Raw genomic sequence first — 14,587 nt, 5'->3', positions numbered from 1 at the left:
GATGCTAATCACACGCGTCGAATAAAAAGCAAGGGACAAGTCCTTAGTTACTCTTTGGTTATTTTCGGTTAAGTCACGTCTAAAAATAAAATAATAAATTAAAATAACATATTACGACGTTTCGATTGCAACACAAGCAATCATCATCAGGTATAAAAGAAATAGCAACAAAAATCTAACTAGAAAACTATAGACAGACATACAAGCAGACAGACATCACAACGGCACACAGAGAGAGGACACAAATCGGCACAAAGAGAGGGGTCGTTTCTGTGACGGTCCCTTAAATATAGAGGGGGGGGGCAGGGACGGAGAGAGGGAGGGGGCAGTGAGAATTAGCATATCAATGAGTGTACGGCAACGTACTGCTGTTGCAAGTAAGATGACAATGTTACTAACAACTCCTTACTAACAACTATCATTTTTCATTGCTGGAGGTGTTACCCCCCCCCCCCCCCACCTGAAAATCCTGACTCCGCCTCTGAATATGCGACAGTATGAAGTTTGTATTTGCAGTAAAGTCTATTAACTCTATTGAGCACGGTCGTTATATCAAAACAGTAGTTTATTTTTGTTTTCCTCTGGAAGTCTTTGTAAGGTTAGAGTCTGGATTTTATCACAGCACACTTGCAGCTAAAGTCGGAACTGTTCATCACAGCAATCAAGGACATCTGTGCCTGGCTTCACACCTCTAAGTTGCGATTGAACATTAATTTATGCATTTGTGCAGAACACAAATAGTATTATTTTCAACACCCTTTGCTATGTCAGCTAAATTTAGCTTTCATAAACATTCATTTTGAAGCCAGACAGCCGAAATTGTGTGCTCGGAGTTTTGGGTTAACATTAATTTTGAAGATACGAGGGCTTCCAGGCATGGTTATAATCATTTGCCCTCTCATTGTGTGCCATAACAGCCCGTGTGATGAATTTGGGAAACTTTTTCACTATATCATGAATATATGAATAAGTGTCGACTTATAAGTCATGTGTTACTGTGTAAATATGCATTCCTCTGTGCATCGATACTGACGTGGATATAACTTTTTTTCTGTCTGCAGCTGTCGCTTCCTCTGCAGAATTGGTCTGATGGAGCAAAGACACTCGTCGCGGCTCGGTGCAAAAAGGCATCAATGCGACCGGTGTGCATTCAGTACGGATCATCCTGGACATTTGACACAGCACCAGAGAACACACACGGGAGAGAGACCCTTCAAGTGCAGTGTGTGTGGGAAGGCGTTTGCACATTCATCTACTCTTAAAAAACACCAGAGAACTCACACAGGAGATAAACCCTTCAAGTGCACTCGGTGCGGGAAGACGTTTTCAGATTCCTTTTCTCTTCAAGTACACCAGAGAACACACACGGGAGAGAAACCCTTCAAGTGCACTCTGTGCGGGAAGACGTTTTCATTTTCATCTTCTCTTCATGTCCACCAGAGAACACACACGGGAGAGAAACGATTCAAATGCACTTTGTGTGGGAAAGAATTGTCATGGTCATCTGTTTTAAAAAAACACCAGAGAACACACACAGGAGAGAAACCCTTCAAATGCACTGTGTGTGGGAAGGCGTTTTCAGATTCATCTACTCTTCATGTACACCAGAGAACACACACGGGAGAGAGACCCTTCAGGTGCAGTGTGTGTGGAAAGGCGTTTACACGTTCATCTACTCTTAAAAAACACCAGAGAACTCGCACAGAAGAGAAACCTTTCAAGTGTACTTGGTGCGGGAAGCCGTTTTCAGATTCCTTATCTCTGCATGTACATCAGAAAACACACACGGGAGAGAAACCCTTCAACTGCACTGTGTGTGGGAAGGCATTTTCACATTCATCTACTCTTGTAATACACCAGAGAACACACACAGGAGAGAAACCCTTCAAGTGCAGTGTGTGTGGGAAGGCATTTTCACATTCATCTACTCTTGTAATACACCAGAGAACACACACAGGAGAGAAACCCTTCAAGTGCAGTGTGTGTGGGAAGGCATTTTCACATTCATCTACTCTTGTGATACACCAGAGAACACACACAGGAGAGAAACCCTTCAAGTGCACTGTGTGTGGAAAGGCATTTTCAAATTCATCAACTCTTCATGTACACCAGAGAACACACACGGGAGAGAGACCCTTCAGGTGCAGTGTGTGTGGAAAGGCGTTTACACATTCATCTCATCTTGTAGCACACCAGAGAACACACACGGGAGAGAAACTCTTCAAGTGCAGTGTGTGTGGGAAGGCGTTTTTACTTTCATCTCATCTTGTAGCACACAAGAGAATACACACGGGAGAGAAACCCTTAAAGTGCAGTGTGTGGGGGAAGGCATTTGAACGTTCATCTCATATTGTAGCACACCAGAGAACACACACGAGAGAGAAACCCTTCAAGTGCAGTGTGTGCGGGAAGGCGTTTGCACAGTCATCACATGTTCAAAGACACCAGAGAACACACAAGCATCATAAAATCCACAAGGAGTGGAGTCTGAAATCAGCTTGTGAAAGTCAAAGTGCCGCAATGAGCCCATCCCTCATCAAACAAGAACTGGAAGAAAATCCCAGCTTGGACACTTTTAAAGGTGAAGGTGAAATTTGAAGAGGTGAAGGTGAAATGTGAAGAAGTGATGGTGAAGAGTGAAGAAGTGAAGGTAAAATGTGAAGATGAAGAGTCAACTCCAAAATCGGACCTTCACATCGATGGAGGCAACGTGAAGCAGGAGGAGAATTCTGACTGTGAGGCAGAGCGAGGCGACTCCCAGCAGTTTGTGGAAGTGGAGGTGTGGGTGGACTTCCTCCGAGACAATACAAAGTCAAATGGAGACCCGGTAGATGTGTAAGCCAGTGACGATGTCGCTCCAATAGATGCACCTTTGTCACAGGCTTTTAATGACAAGAATGTGAAGTTGAACACTCAATTCCTAGGTTCAACTTGCAGAGTAAGAGCGGCCAGTCTGTGTGGACCTGTGTGTTGGGTAGATCTCTAACCAGGAGCCGGGAGCCAATAAGCTCCCAAGCATACACAGAGTTATCAATTGCATTTATATGGTGCTTGCTTAATCGCCTCGGCAACTCGGAGTTTTGTATCGTATCTCGTTTCAAACACTCGAAGAGCATCCCCAGGTAGCAGCTGCTCCTGTGTGGCACAAGGTGGTGGCCCTGCACCGGCCTGCATGTGGACAAGAGCCTGTCAGTAGGGGGCGATGGTTGATGTGGCATCTTAGTTGTGGAGTTTGTAGGTAATGTTTAGAATTTGATCAATTTTGACCCAGATGCCAGCATGCAATGGCCTACTCGTTTTGAAGGTGCATTAGTATGTTGTACATACACTGTTAAGCAGATGGTGTCTTTCCGACAGACCTGTTCTTTACCTGAGGACGGCTGCTTGCGTTGTGGCCGAAACGTCGTGAGATTTTTATTGTGTTTTATTATTATTTCCCTGCTACGCGACTTCCGAAAGATCCAAGAATAGCAAGGAGGTAATTTTAAGAGCACATTTGAAATGCATTTTTGGTACAGATTTGTATTCGGTTACAAGGCAGAGCACATCTAGTAGATACATTCTCCACAGCAACACTCATTCGAATTTTGCATGACGTCTTATTTGTTGGGGAACTCGGACAAGAAATGGTCCATGTCGAATAACGTCTGGATGTTCACAACCATGGGGTGAAGCAAGCCTGACCGCCTGCAGCCCCCTCACAACCATTTACGGCCTTGGGCCAGGAAAGTAACGAAAAAAATTGCACATGAGCGACGCATTCACGCAAACTCCCGATGCTCCGTTTTTAAGTTTAAAATGAAAAACTTTTAATTGTATTATGTTTGAATTGGATAATTGTATTTCTTCATTAAAAGCTTGCATCATTTTACATCTGGAAGACTTATTTGAAAACGACATTTTTTGTGAATTTCTTCTCGTGAAGAAGATGGCCTTGCCGAGGATTGTAACACTATACACTACACACCTGCACTATACACTACATTCATAAGATGTTGCTGGAACATTGTGATATCTTATTTTATATTTATAGAGGGCCTTCACTAAACGCGCTTGACATGGCTTAGATAAGAGGGACGGAAGATAATGGTTTACATCGTGGGGGCGTGCAAGGGTTGAGGAATGAGTGACCACGACAGAGTTTACTTTAGGGGTGAAGAAAAGGCAGGGAAGCGATGGGAATGAGTGCAGAGGTAAAGAGGAAGAGAATGGACTTCAGAATAGAGGTTAGTTCTTTTTATCTACTTAACACGAACAAAAACATGCACTGAGTGACTCATTCCTGGCTTCAAATGTAACTTCACATGATAAAAAAGGATTTTGAATGTAATGTTATAAAATGATTTTATTTACGTGCACAAAATTGGAAACATGGCAAGGAAAAAGAGTAAACATGAGTTTTGTTTGTGTCTGTTTCGCAGACAGATGTCAACATTTGTGTTCCATTGTGAGCTACACCATGACTTAAGCTAAACAAATGGCAAGGTTTGTCAAGCACTTAAAAACAAGTGAAGGTGAGGCAGTTATTCACTGCTCAATTGACTTATATGACCTGTATCCCTCACTTCCTTTCTATCCCACCATTTTCCATTTCCTCACCACCACCCTGATGTATTTTCTGCGTAACACCCACAGGACCCTGTTCATGGCGGACAATGTTAGATAACAGAGAGCAAAAACAAAACACGTGTGCAACCTGATCCTGCACAAAACATCTCTAGAGATCATATCTTGATTTTTTTTTATTCCAGCAGAATCTGCTTTTCTGGTGACAAGTGCACGCACAGCCCTTTTGTTGAGCCATATCTTGATAAGGGCCTCCTGGTAATGTGAAGGTCACGTGACTCCACTTCTACAAGCTGGTCAAAGTGGGTTGGCTAATGTTGAACTTTGAACGCTGGAGCATAATGTTCTAGACAATTGGGTTATGATGCACAATCCGTCGTTGTACTGATCGAAGAGAGTTTGAAATCAGTGTACTTTGGTGACAGGAATCAACATTGATAAAGCAGAGGGGACGAAAGGGGGAAATACATATCCATTTTTAAATCCTTTATATTAAGTTCACTTGCTTGCTTGCTTGGGACCGTGCAAAATTTCAGTCGTTTTTTAACCCACTTCCCGTGATCCAATCGAGCTGACATTTTGCACACAGACTCGTTGTGCGTGACAATTTATTTTCGTGAATTATTTTTCTCCAAAATGTTACACTTTTTAGGAATTTTTTTTTTTATATTTAATTACCAATTGCTTAATGGTGGCAGGCAATCATCTGACCCATAGGTGGCAGCCATCTCAAGCCAGAGGACGAGAGGACTCTAGCCGCCACGCATATAAAGGATTTATAGTGAAAAACTTTGTTTTTACGGGTTAATTCGCTTTCTTTCGTGCATTTCTAGGCGGGACCTCGGAGGTGCGGATATCCATTACAGCCAAGTTATTAAATTAACTTTGTACGATAAGGTTTTTACGGGTTAATTTTTTATCTCTTGTTGTTCATTTGCTTGCGAATTAAGACTGAGCTGATTAGTGTGATTTGTTTTACATACCTAATCGTACAAAGTTAATTTAATAACACTTGGCTGTAATGGATATCCGCACCTCCGAGGTCCCGCCTAGAAATGCACGAAAGAAAGCGAATTAACCCGTAAAAACAAAGTTTTTCACTATAAATCCTTTATATGCGTGGCGGCTAGAGTCCTCTCGTCCTCTGGCTTGAGATGGCTGCCACCTATGGGTCAGATGATTGCCTGCCACCATTAAGCAATAGGTAATTAAATATAAAAAAAAATTCCTAAAAAGTGTAACATTTTGGAGAAAAAAAATTTCACAAAAATAAATTGTCATGCACAACGAGTCTGTGTGCAAAATGTCAGCTCGATTGGATCACGGGAAGTGGGTTAAAAAACGACCGAAAGATTTACACGGTCGTAAGCGCGCAAGCAAGCAAGCAAGTGAACTTAATATAAAGGATTTAAAAATAAATGTCATTAAATATTGCTGATACATTTCATCAAGGACAACTCTGTTATAAGAATAGATTTTTCCCCCTTTTTTGGCAACGAAACAGGTGTTAAGATATTAAAACACCAAACTGAAACCTTTTGCAATTACGCATGTCTGCATTAACCACAATATTTGTCGTAAACATACAAACCAAAAACATACTCTGACAGTTTATGCATTGTCTTTGAAACTGATTGGTACCGATACTGCATAAACTGTCAGAGCATGTTTTTTGTTCGTATTTTCACCAAACGTATGCCAGACATGATTCCTTGCAAAAGGTTTCAGTTTGGTGTTTTAACATCTTAACACCTGTTTCGTTGCCCAAAAAAAGTGAAAATTTTCTTCTTATATTTTGATACTGGCAAAGGGGTCCCATAATGTAGCTGCTCATCCCCAAGCTCTCATTGTCGCAAAACTATTAGATCTTTCCTCCTGATGGCGATCGCTTGAGTTGTGATCAAAACGTCGTTGTTTTTTGTTATTTTATTTGAACCTATTTACGAGACTTTAACAAAAGACCAAAAGAATATGAATTCCTGCAGTCACGATAGCTTTAAGTCAATATGTAAACACATTCACATTTGTGGTAAAGGCCACGCTAAATGTCAACGAACAATTGGCCATGGGACATTGTGCTTAGTTCATTGCTCGGTTCTTGCGAGCTGAGACTGGACGGAAAAGGTTTGGAGACCTGACGTTCTTGCTTCTGGACGAATCTGCTTTTCTGGTGACATGTGCACGCACAGCCCTTTTGTCGAGCTATAGCTTGATGAGGGCCTCCTGGTCCTGTGAAGGTCATTTGACTCCACTTCTACAAGCTGGTCAAAGTGGGTTGGCTAATTTTGAACGTTTGAACGCTGGAGCATAATGTTCTGACAATTGGGTTATGATGCACAATCCGTCTTAGTACTTAAACATAGGATGTGTGTTCGTGTGCACATGGTTGTGTTTCTCAAAAAAAAGTAACGTAAACAACTGGGTTTTGCAGCTAAAATTACGATTAATAATTGATGTACGGCTTAGGTCATGGAATGATCAGGCAAGATTTTCTGAAGATGTTTATCAATACAACTGCATTAAAAGAAAATGTAACTAGTGACGTTTGGGGGAATGGGCTATCTTCACAGCATATGAATAGAGGACCCGTAGAGATGGACTCCGAAAGCACGAAGAACAACCCAGAGCCCAGGCCTACTGATGGTATCATAGGCCTTGACCGGTCAATAAAGCAGAGATGTAGGTCTTGTTGGAATTTCCTCCACCTCTGCTGTAGTGGAAATGCACGAAAGAAAGCGATTTGTGACCATGTCTGTTAGAATATTGTCGTGTTTTCCTCGCGAAGTATCTTTTATTTTGAGCATTATCAAATAGTTGCTCACGTGAACACACTCTCATGAATATTGGACCTCACTAAACACTATTTAGTAGCAATGCTCTCCTGAAAACGAGCGTGTAGACCAAATAAAATGTCTCCTGTAAACAATTGACATTTTTTGAATGAAGCAGATTTTAAAAAGTTGTATGTTTCGTGTGACGTGGATATCCCTTTCTCTATAACCCGGCTAACTGTGGCCGCTTATCATTAGGAGCTGGTGAGCACCTCCATTGCCTAACAAGTTCGAGTTACGTTCAAAGAGAACGGCCTTGCATACGTAAAAGTTTATAAACTGCATATTTGTTCAGGTTGTACTGCACTGCCAACTACCTTTCTCGTACCCCATCCCCTCCTTCTCCCAGCTTATTCCCTATCCCTCAACCCCACTCTTGTAGGTTTTCTGTCTGAGAGAAAACTGTCTAAACACATTTTCTAAATGCCAGCGAACAATTGACCATGGTACATTGTGCTTAGTTCATTGCTCGGTGTTTGCCAGCTGAGACTCGACTGGAAAGGTTTGGAGACCTGACGTTCTTACTTCCGGACGAATCTGCTTTTCTGGTGACAAGTGCACGCACAGCCCTTTTGTTGAGCCCGAGCTTGATGAGGGCCTCCTGGTCCTGTGAAGGTCATTTGACTCCACTTCTACAAGCTGGTCAAAGTGGGTTGGCTAATGTTGAACGTTTGAACGCTGGAGCATAATGTTCTAGGAAATCGAGTTTTGATGCACAATCCGTATTAGTACTTAAACATAGGATGTGTCTTCGTGTGCACATGGATTGTGTTTCTAAAAAAAAAGTAACGTAAACAACTGGGTTTTGCAGCTAAAATTACGATTAATAATTGATGTACGGCTAAGGTCATGGAATGATCAGGCAAGATTTTCTGAAGATGTTTATCAATACAACTGCATTAAAAGAAAATGTAACTAGTGACGTTTGGGGGAATGGGCTATCTTCACAGCATATGAATAGAGGACCCGTAGAGATGGACTCCGAAAGCACGAAGAACAACCCAGCGCCCAGGCCTACTGATGGTATCATAGGCCTTGACCGGTCAATAAAGTAGAGATGTAGGTCTTGTTGGAATTACCTCCACCTCTGCTGTAGCGGACGGACAGAAAATATGGCCCTTTCCTGAAACCGCATTGGGGCTCCAAAAGCCTCCCCTCAGCGTGCCTAGCAAGGCGATGTTGTATAATCCTTGCCAGGACTTTTCCCGGCACACTGAGGAGTGAGATGCCCTCTAGTTGTTACAGTCTGTGCGGTACCTTTTCTTTAAGAGGGGGACCACCAGGGCATCCTTCCAATCCTGCAGAACCCGTATAGTAGTATAGACTGTGCACAAACGCCACCCTCCCTCAGCATTTCGCTTGGGAGATCATCTCTGCCCAGTGCATTTCCTGGTCTCAGGCTCTGGATCGCCTTCAGTACTTCTTTAACAGATGGCACCTCAGCCAGCCACTCACAAAGGGTGACTTCTTCTTCCAATATTTATGGCACAGCAGCCTCAGCATAGTCATCCCCACTTTGTCCCATGATTTTTTCCAGGCTGAGAGATTTCCCCTCCCTGAAAACCTCATAGAAATGCTTAGCAAATCTGTAAACCTGATTCTGGGGGTTGGAGATTGGACCACCGTTATTTCCCTGAATGATAGTAATAGGTGTGGCACTGCAGGTTACTTTTTTGATGGAATTAAAGAGAGATTTGTAATCGCGAGCCATTGAGGCAGACTCCATCTCCTCAGCAACCCACTACCACCAACCATCCTTGCAGCACCTCACAGCTCTCTGAACCTCCGAGCGAAGGCTGCGATAAGCCTCCTCATTCTCTGACGTAGGATCCTGTAGACGATGAGAGTGGGCCTGTCGCTTTTTATCAGCAAGCCTGAACACCTCCTCTGTCAGCCAGGGTATCTGAGGAGGTCTGTACCGTGCACCCAAAGCAACCATTGCAGCTGCATGAGCCACAGTCCTGAACTTCGCCCATTTCCACTCGACATCAGGAGGAATGGGGGACGATGCCAACCCCAGCCGCAAGCAATGATGAAATTCTCGCTTGCAACTTTCATCAGCTGGCTGAGACCATGCCACTATGAGTTTGAATGGGGTCCTGGGTGTACACTCACCACCGGAGTGGAAGAATGGCAGGCACTTCTTACAGATGACAAGTCGATGGTCAGTGGGCAGATCAGCTCCATGGTAGGTCCTGGTGTCAAGGACATGGGCCCACATCCGCTGTTCCGTCACTATGCAGTCCAGCAGATGTTCTTGCTTGGATCCAGCAGGCATCAATGATGTTGTGTGGATGCGCCGATGCCTGAACAGCGTGTTTGTAATTACAAGCCCATGGGCTGTACAAAAATCTAGCAGCCTCCAACCGTTGTTATTGAGTTGATCTGGCCCATGTCTTCCAATCACTCCAGACCAGGTGCCAGCATCATGACCAACTCGGGCATTGAAGTCACCCAACAAGATGAGTCTATCCTGAGGGGCAACTTTAGCCAGCACCTGTGACAGGTCATAGAAGGCAGCTGTCTCATCGGCCTTGCCTGCATCCCTCCACGGATGTTCGTCTTCGGTGGGGGCATAAGTAACTACGACCACCACTCCTCGCCTCTGGTTGATGGGAAGGCGAGCCTAAAGTAGCCTGGGGCTTACAGCTTCCCACACCTCACGCTGCAATTTCTTTGTCGTCTTCGCTGCATAGCCAGCCGGCTATACAGTCTTTATCTTCGCCATCGCTATATACTCAGTCAGCTATACAGGGTGTTTAAAGAGATGGACCCGATTTGTAATCGCTATATCTTTGAAATTGGGTCCATCTTTTTGAAACACCCTGTATAGTGTTAATTGCCAATGTGGCTGTATGCATGGCTAAGCTAGCAGTAACTCAGTGCTTGTTATTCCATGACCCTGTCCTAAAAGTCTAGCAATAAATAAGAAACCCTCTACAAGTTGCATCTCGGAAGTCGTTTCATTACATATGTAGTGCCATAGAATAATAGTAATATTTTTAGTCACTAATCTCAGAGAGAATAAGATTGCTCCGATTTGAACTTGATAATTTAGACAAGACTCTCTTACAATCACACTTAAAATTAACAGATAAGATGTCCACTTCTGATTGGGACCATGTAGATTACATGACAGTCTCCTCTGCTAATTCAATGGAAACCAAATGTAAAGTTAACTTGATCGCTAAATTCAACCTCCTGTCAAAAAAGAAGCCAGATCCATACGTTCAAAATTTAGATGTTAACAAGATTGTCATCAATCAGAGTAACATCCCAATTTCCGACATCCTAAAATCGGTACTAGCTAAATGGTTGAATTTCGCAGTCACCCCTAAACATATCCCAGTGGATGATATAATCTCCCAGGTCGACGTAGCCCTCAAAGGCTTGGGACACATCCCGACAGACGTTGTGAGATCTGAAATTGCCACCATCCTTAAAAATGCTAAGAAACCCATTAGTAACATCAGCAAAGACGAGCGCTCTGAACTCGCAAAATGGAAAAAGAGAGATGACATAGTCATCCTCTCGGAAGACAAGGTTAATGCTACTGTCATCATAGATAAAACCACATATAGTTACACCACAATCAACAAAGATCCTACAAATAGCCTGACTACAAAAACGAACAATATCATTACCAGTTCGACTTCTCGAATCGAACCAGTCAAACGGCTCTCCCTAAAACCTTCTGCTACTAGACCACCCAGATTCTATGGTCTTCTTAAGAACTTCGGCCCATTGTTTCCACTATCAACTCACCTACCTACAAACTGGCCCATTTTCTGATATCAGACAAAAAACAGCACTCTGATAATGTATGCAATTGTCCTTGAAATGTATTGGTCCACACCAGAGACAGTTTTTATTAGAGCCCAGTCTCATATGGTGTTCGACCAGATGACGCCAAAAGGCGCACAACTCAGAGCATTTACATCATGATACCTCCTTTGCCAGTAGCAAAATATAATAATAAACACATTATTATATTATTATAATAAACCTATTATTATATTTTGCTACTGGCAAAGGAGGTCTCATGATGTAAATGCTTACCCCGAGCTCTCAATACTCTGATGGTGCGTTGTCTTTGAGTTGTGCGCCTTATGGCGTCATCTGGTCAAACACCTTATGAGACTGGGCTCTAAATCAAGCTGTCTCTGGTGTTGTCCAATCAATTTCAAGGACAGTGCATATATTATCAGAGTCCTGTTTTTTTTGCATTTTGACCACAGGTATTGTGGTTAATGCAAACATGATCCCTTGGAGGTCTCATGATGACAACAGGATACTTAAAAGTGATGTCGTTTATAACAAGTAAACCCGTAAAAACAAAGTTTTTCACTCTAAATCCTTTATATGCGTGGCGGCTAGAGTCCTCTCGTCCTCTGGCTTGAGATGGCTGCAATCTATGGGTCAGATGATTGTCTGCCAGTATTAAGCAATTGGTAATTAAATATTTAATTTGTTTTCCCTAAACAGTGTAAAATTTTGGAAAAAAAATTTCACGAAAATTAATTGTCACACACAACGAGTTTGTGTGGAAAATGTCAGCTCGATTGGATCACGGGAAGTGGGTTAAAAAACGAGCGAAATATTTGCACGGTCCTAAGCAAGCAAGCGAACTTAATATAAAGGATTTAAAATATATTCGCCTGTGGAGGACGCAGGGATCGATCCCACGACTTTTGGCATGGGAAGCGAGGGCGCTACCAACTGCGCTACTCCGCCACGGCCTGTGGAGGGGTTACGCTCTGGGCTCTTATACTGTGACGTTCAGCCAAAGCGATGAATGAGTTCTATTTGAATATATGTAAAATAAAAAAATTTTGCCTAAAAAGTGTAAAATTTTGGGAATTTTTTTTCACGAACAATAATTGTCTGGCACAACGAGTCTGTGTGGAAAATGTCAGCTCGATTGGATCACGGGAAGTGGGTTAAAAAACGACCGAAAATTTGCACGGTCGTAAGCAAGCAAGCAAGCACGCAAGCAAGCACGCAAGCAAGCACGCAAGCAAGCACGCAAGCAAGCACGCAAGCAAGCACGCAAGCAAGCACGCAAGCAAGCACGCAAGCAAGCACGCAAGCAAGCACGCAAGCAAGCACGCAAGCAAGCACGCAAGCAAGCACGCAAGCAAGCACGCAAGCAAGCAAGCAAGCGAACTTAATATAAAGGATTTAAAAAAAATTCACGAAAATTAATTGTCACACACAACGAGTCTGTGTGGAAAATGTCAGCTCGATTGGATCACGGGAAGTGGGTTTAAAAACGACCGAAAGATTTGCACGGTCGTAAGCGCGCAAGCACGCAAGCAAGCAAGCACGCAAGCAAGCAAGCGAACTTAATATAAAGGATTTAATAAAAATGGAAGGAACCGGAAACAGAGAAAGACCTAATAAAAATGGCTTGACAAAGACGTAAGAAAGATTTGGCACTACTTGAGCATATTGGCACAAGGCAGAGGATGATACCATTGCCCAGGTTGACGTAGCCCTCAAAGGGTTGGGACACATCCCAGCAGACGTAGAAAGATCTGAAATCGCCACCATCCTCAACAACGCCAAGAAACCCATTAGCAACATCAGCAGGGACGAGCGCTCTGAACTCGCTCAATTGAAAAAAAGAGTGATGACCAGTGGCGGCTCCTGCAAAATCTCTCAGGGGGGGCAAATGTTTGGATGATTGATAAGGATAAGGTCCACCCATGCAATGGATAAATTAACAGCTTAAGCATGTAAAGGCAACTTCACTACTTTAATATTAATGAAAAATAAAGTGACTCTTACAATACATCTCCTTGTTTGTTTCTATACTCACTATTATTACACTGCTTACATCACATTACTCGCTTAATACACTGCTTACTTATACTGAAATTTTGCTCTTCTCTCTTTCAAAGTAGCAAAGTGATCAATTACTCTCTCATTGAAAGCAGGCATGTTCCTGACTAGTTCCCTCTCCATGGAAAGCATAGCCATTGCATTCAGACGTTCCCGTCCCATTACATTTCTCAGGAATGTCTTGATTCTCTTTAAGGTTGAGAAACACCTCTTAGCTTCAGCAGTTGTCATGGGAGTGGTTATGAGGATGTTCAACAGAGCAACAGTCTCTGAAAAAGTATCCTGGAGGTTGTACTTCAGCAAAACCTGGTACAGCGCCAGTGCACCACAGAAGCCCTTGAATTCTGGACTCTCATAAATGAGAGACAGTTCAGTCTTCAGCTTCGCCTTATTTAACATAGGGAATGCCCTGACAGTGATGTTCAGAGCCTCAACAGGGAATGTATGGCCATGCTGTTGAAACATCTCTCCTTGTAGCAGCGTGGCACTTACAAGGTGGTCGGTAAAGGATAACCTTTCTGTGGTGTGGACCAAGATTGTGTCGCAGACCTGACAAAATAAATACATTTATTTTAGTTATAAAATTAATTATTTATTATAATATAAATATCGAGATACAAGGTTTCCATCCCGACAGCAACAATGTATCAGGCAGAATCCATATTTTATATCTCCATATTTTCAATGCTATTGGTCACCCTTTACATCTGTCAATGTGTTTTACAAATATTTAACCAATGAAAAGCATTAAAAGAGCTTGGAAATTATTTTGGGGAAAAAACAGGTTATCTTTCGTTTCCTGAAAAGTAACAGTTTTGGACATACAAGGCTTCCGTCCGACAGCGATGATTTGTGTGTGTGTTATTACGTTAATTAAAATTTTACCAAAATTCAAGCTCAAATGGAGTTTGACAAGGGTTTTTAACCAGTAAATGTACAGTATTTTCAATCCACTCAGTTTATTTTATTAAAGATTCCACTAGGTGGCGACAAATAATAGTGTTGACTGAAACGTGCTTACGTATGATGACGTAAGCACGTTAGTGCGAGCCCTCCCGGAAGCCATAGAGAATGCATTGCAGCGCCCGCCGTTCGAAAAAAAACATCTTTGAATGTAAGTCTATGGGAACACTCGGGGCGATTCTCAGCCGCAGTGAAATCGCCCAAAAAGATGCGGTACTCCACAGAACGTGACATGACGCTGATTGGACTATATCCAGAGGCTGACAGTGACGGCTAGCGTAACTCTGTGGTTGAATGAGGTTGTGAATGTGATTGAAAAAGTCCCTTTCACACTTTGTTGGTGCGTCGCCCAATCGCCCTAATGAAGAAACCGCCCCCGGTGA

At 42.8% G+C, this 14,587-nt stretch overlaps 1 protein-coding gene across 1 annotated transcript in view; it reads left to right on the top strand.

The window, feature by feature from the left end:
• The first annotated feature begins 913 nt into the window (after positions 1-913).
• Positions 914-14,587, top strand: part of LOC144738291 (uncharacterized) — a 121,175-nt gene continuing 107,501 nt past the window's right edge. The window contains exon 1 of the mRNA XM_078621298.1: positions 914-2,412. Within this exon, the coding sequence (XP_078477424.1) occupies positions 1,090-2,412 (1,323 nt within the window). The 5' untranslated portion in view covers positions 914-1,089. The remainder of the gene's footprint in view (positions 2,413-14,587) is intronic.

Source organism: Lampetra planeri, chromosome 81, assembly GCF_965212315.1.
Source record: "Lampetra planeri chromosome 81, kcLamPlan1.2.h2, whole genome shotgun sequence".
NCBI lineage: Eukaryota > Metazoa > Chordata > Hyperoartia > Petromyzontiformes > Petromyzontidae > Lampetra > Lampetra planeri.
This window is presented reverse-complemented; position numbering and strand designations above follow the sequence as displayed.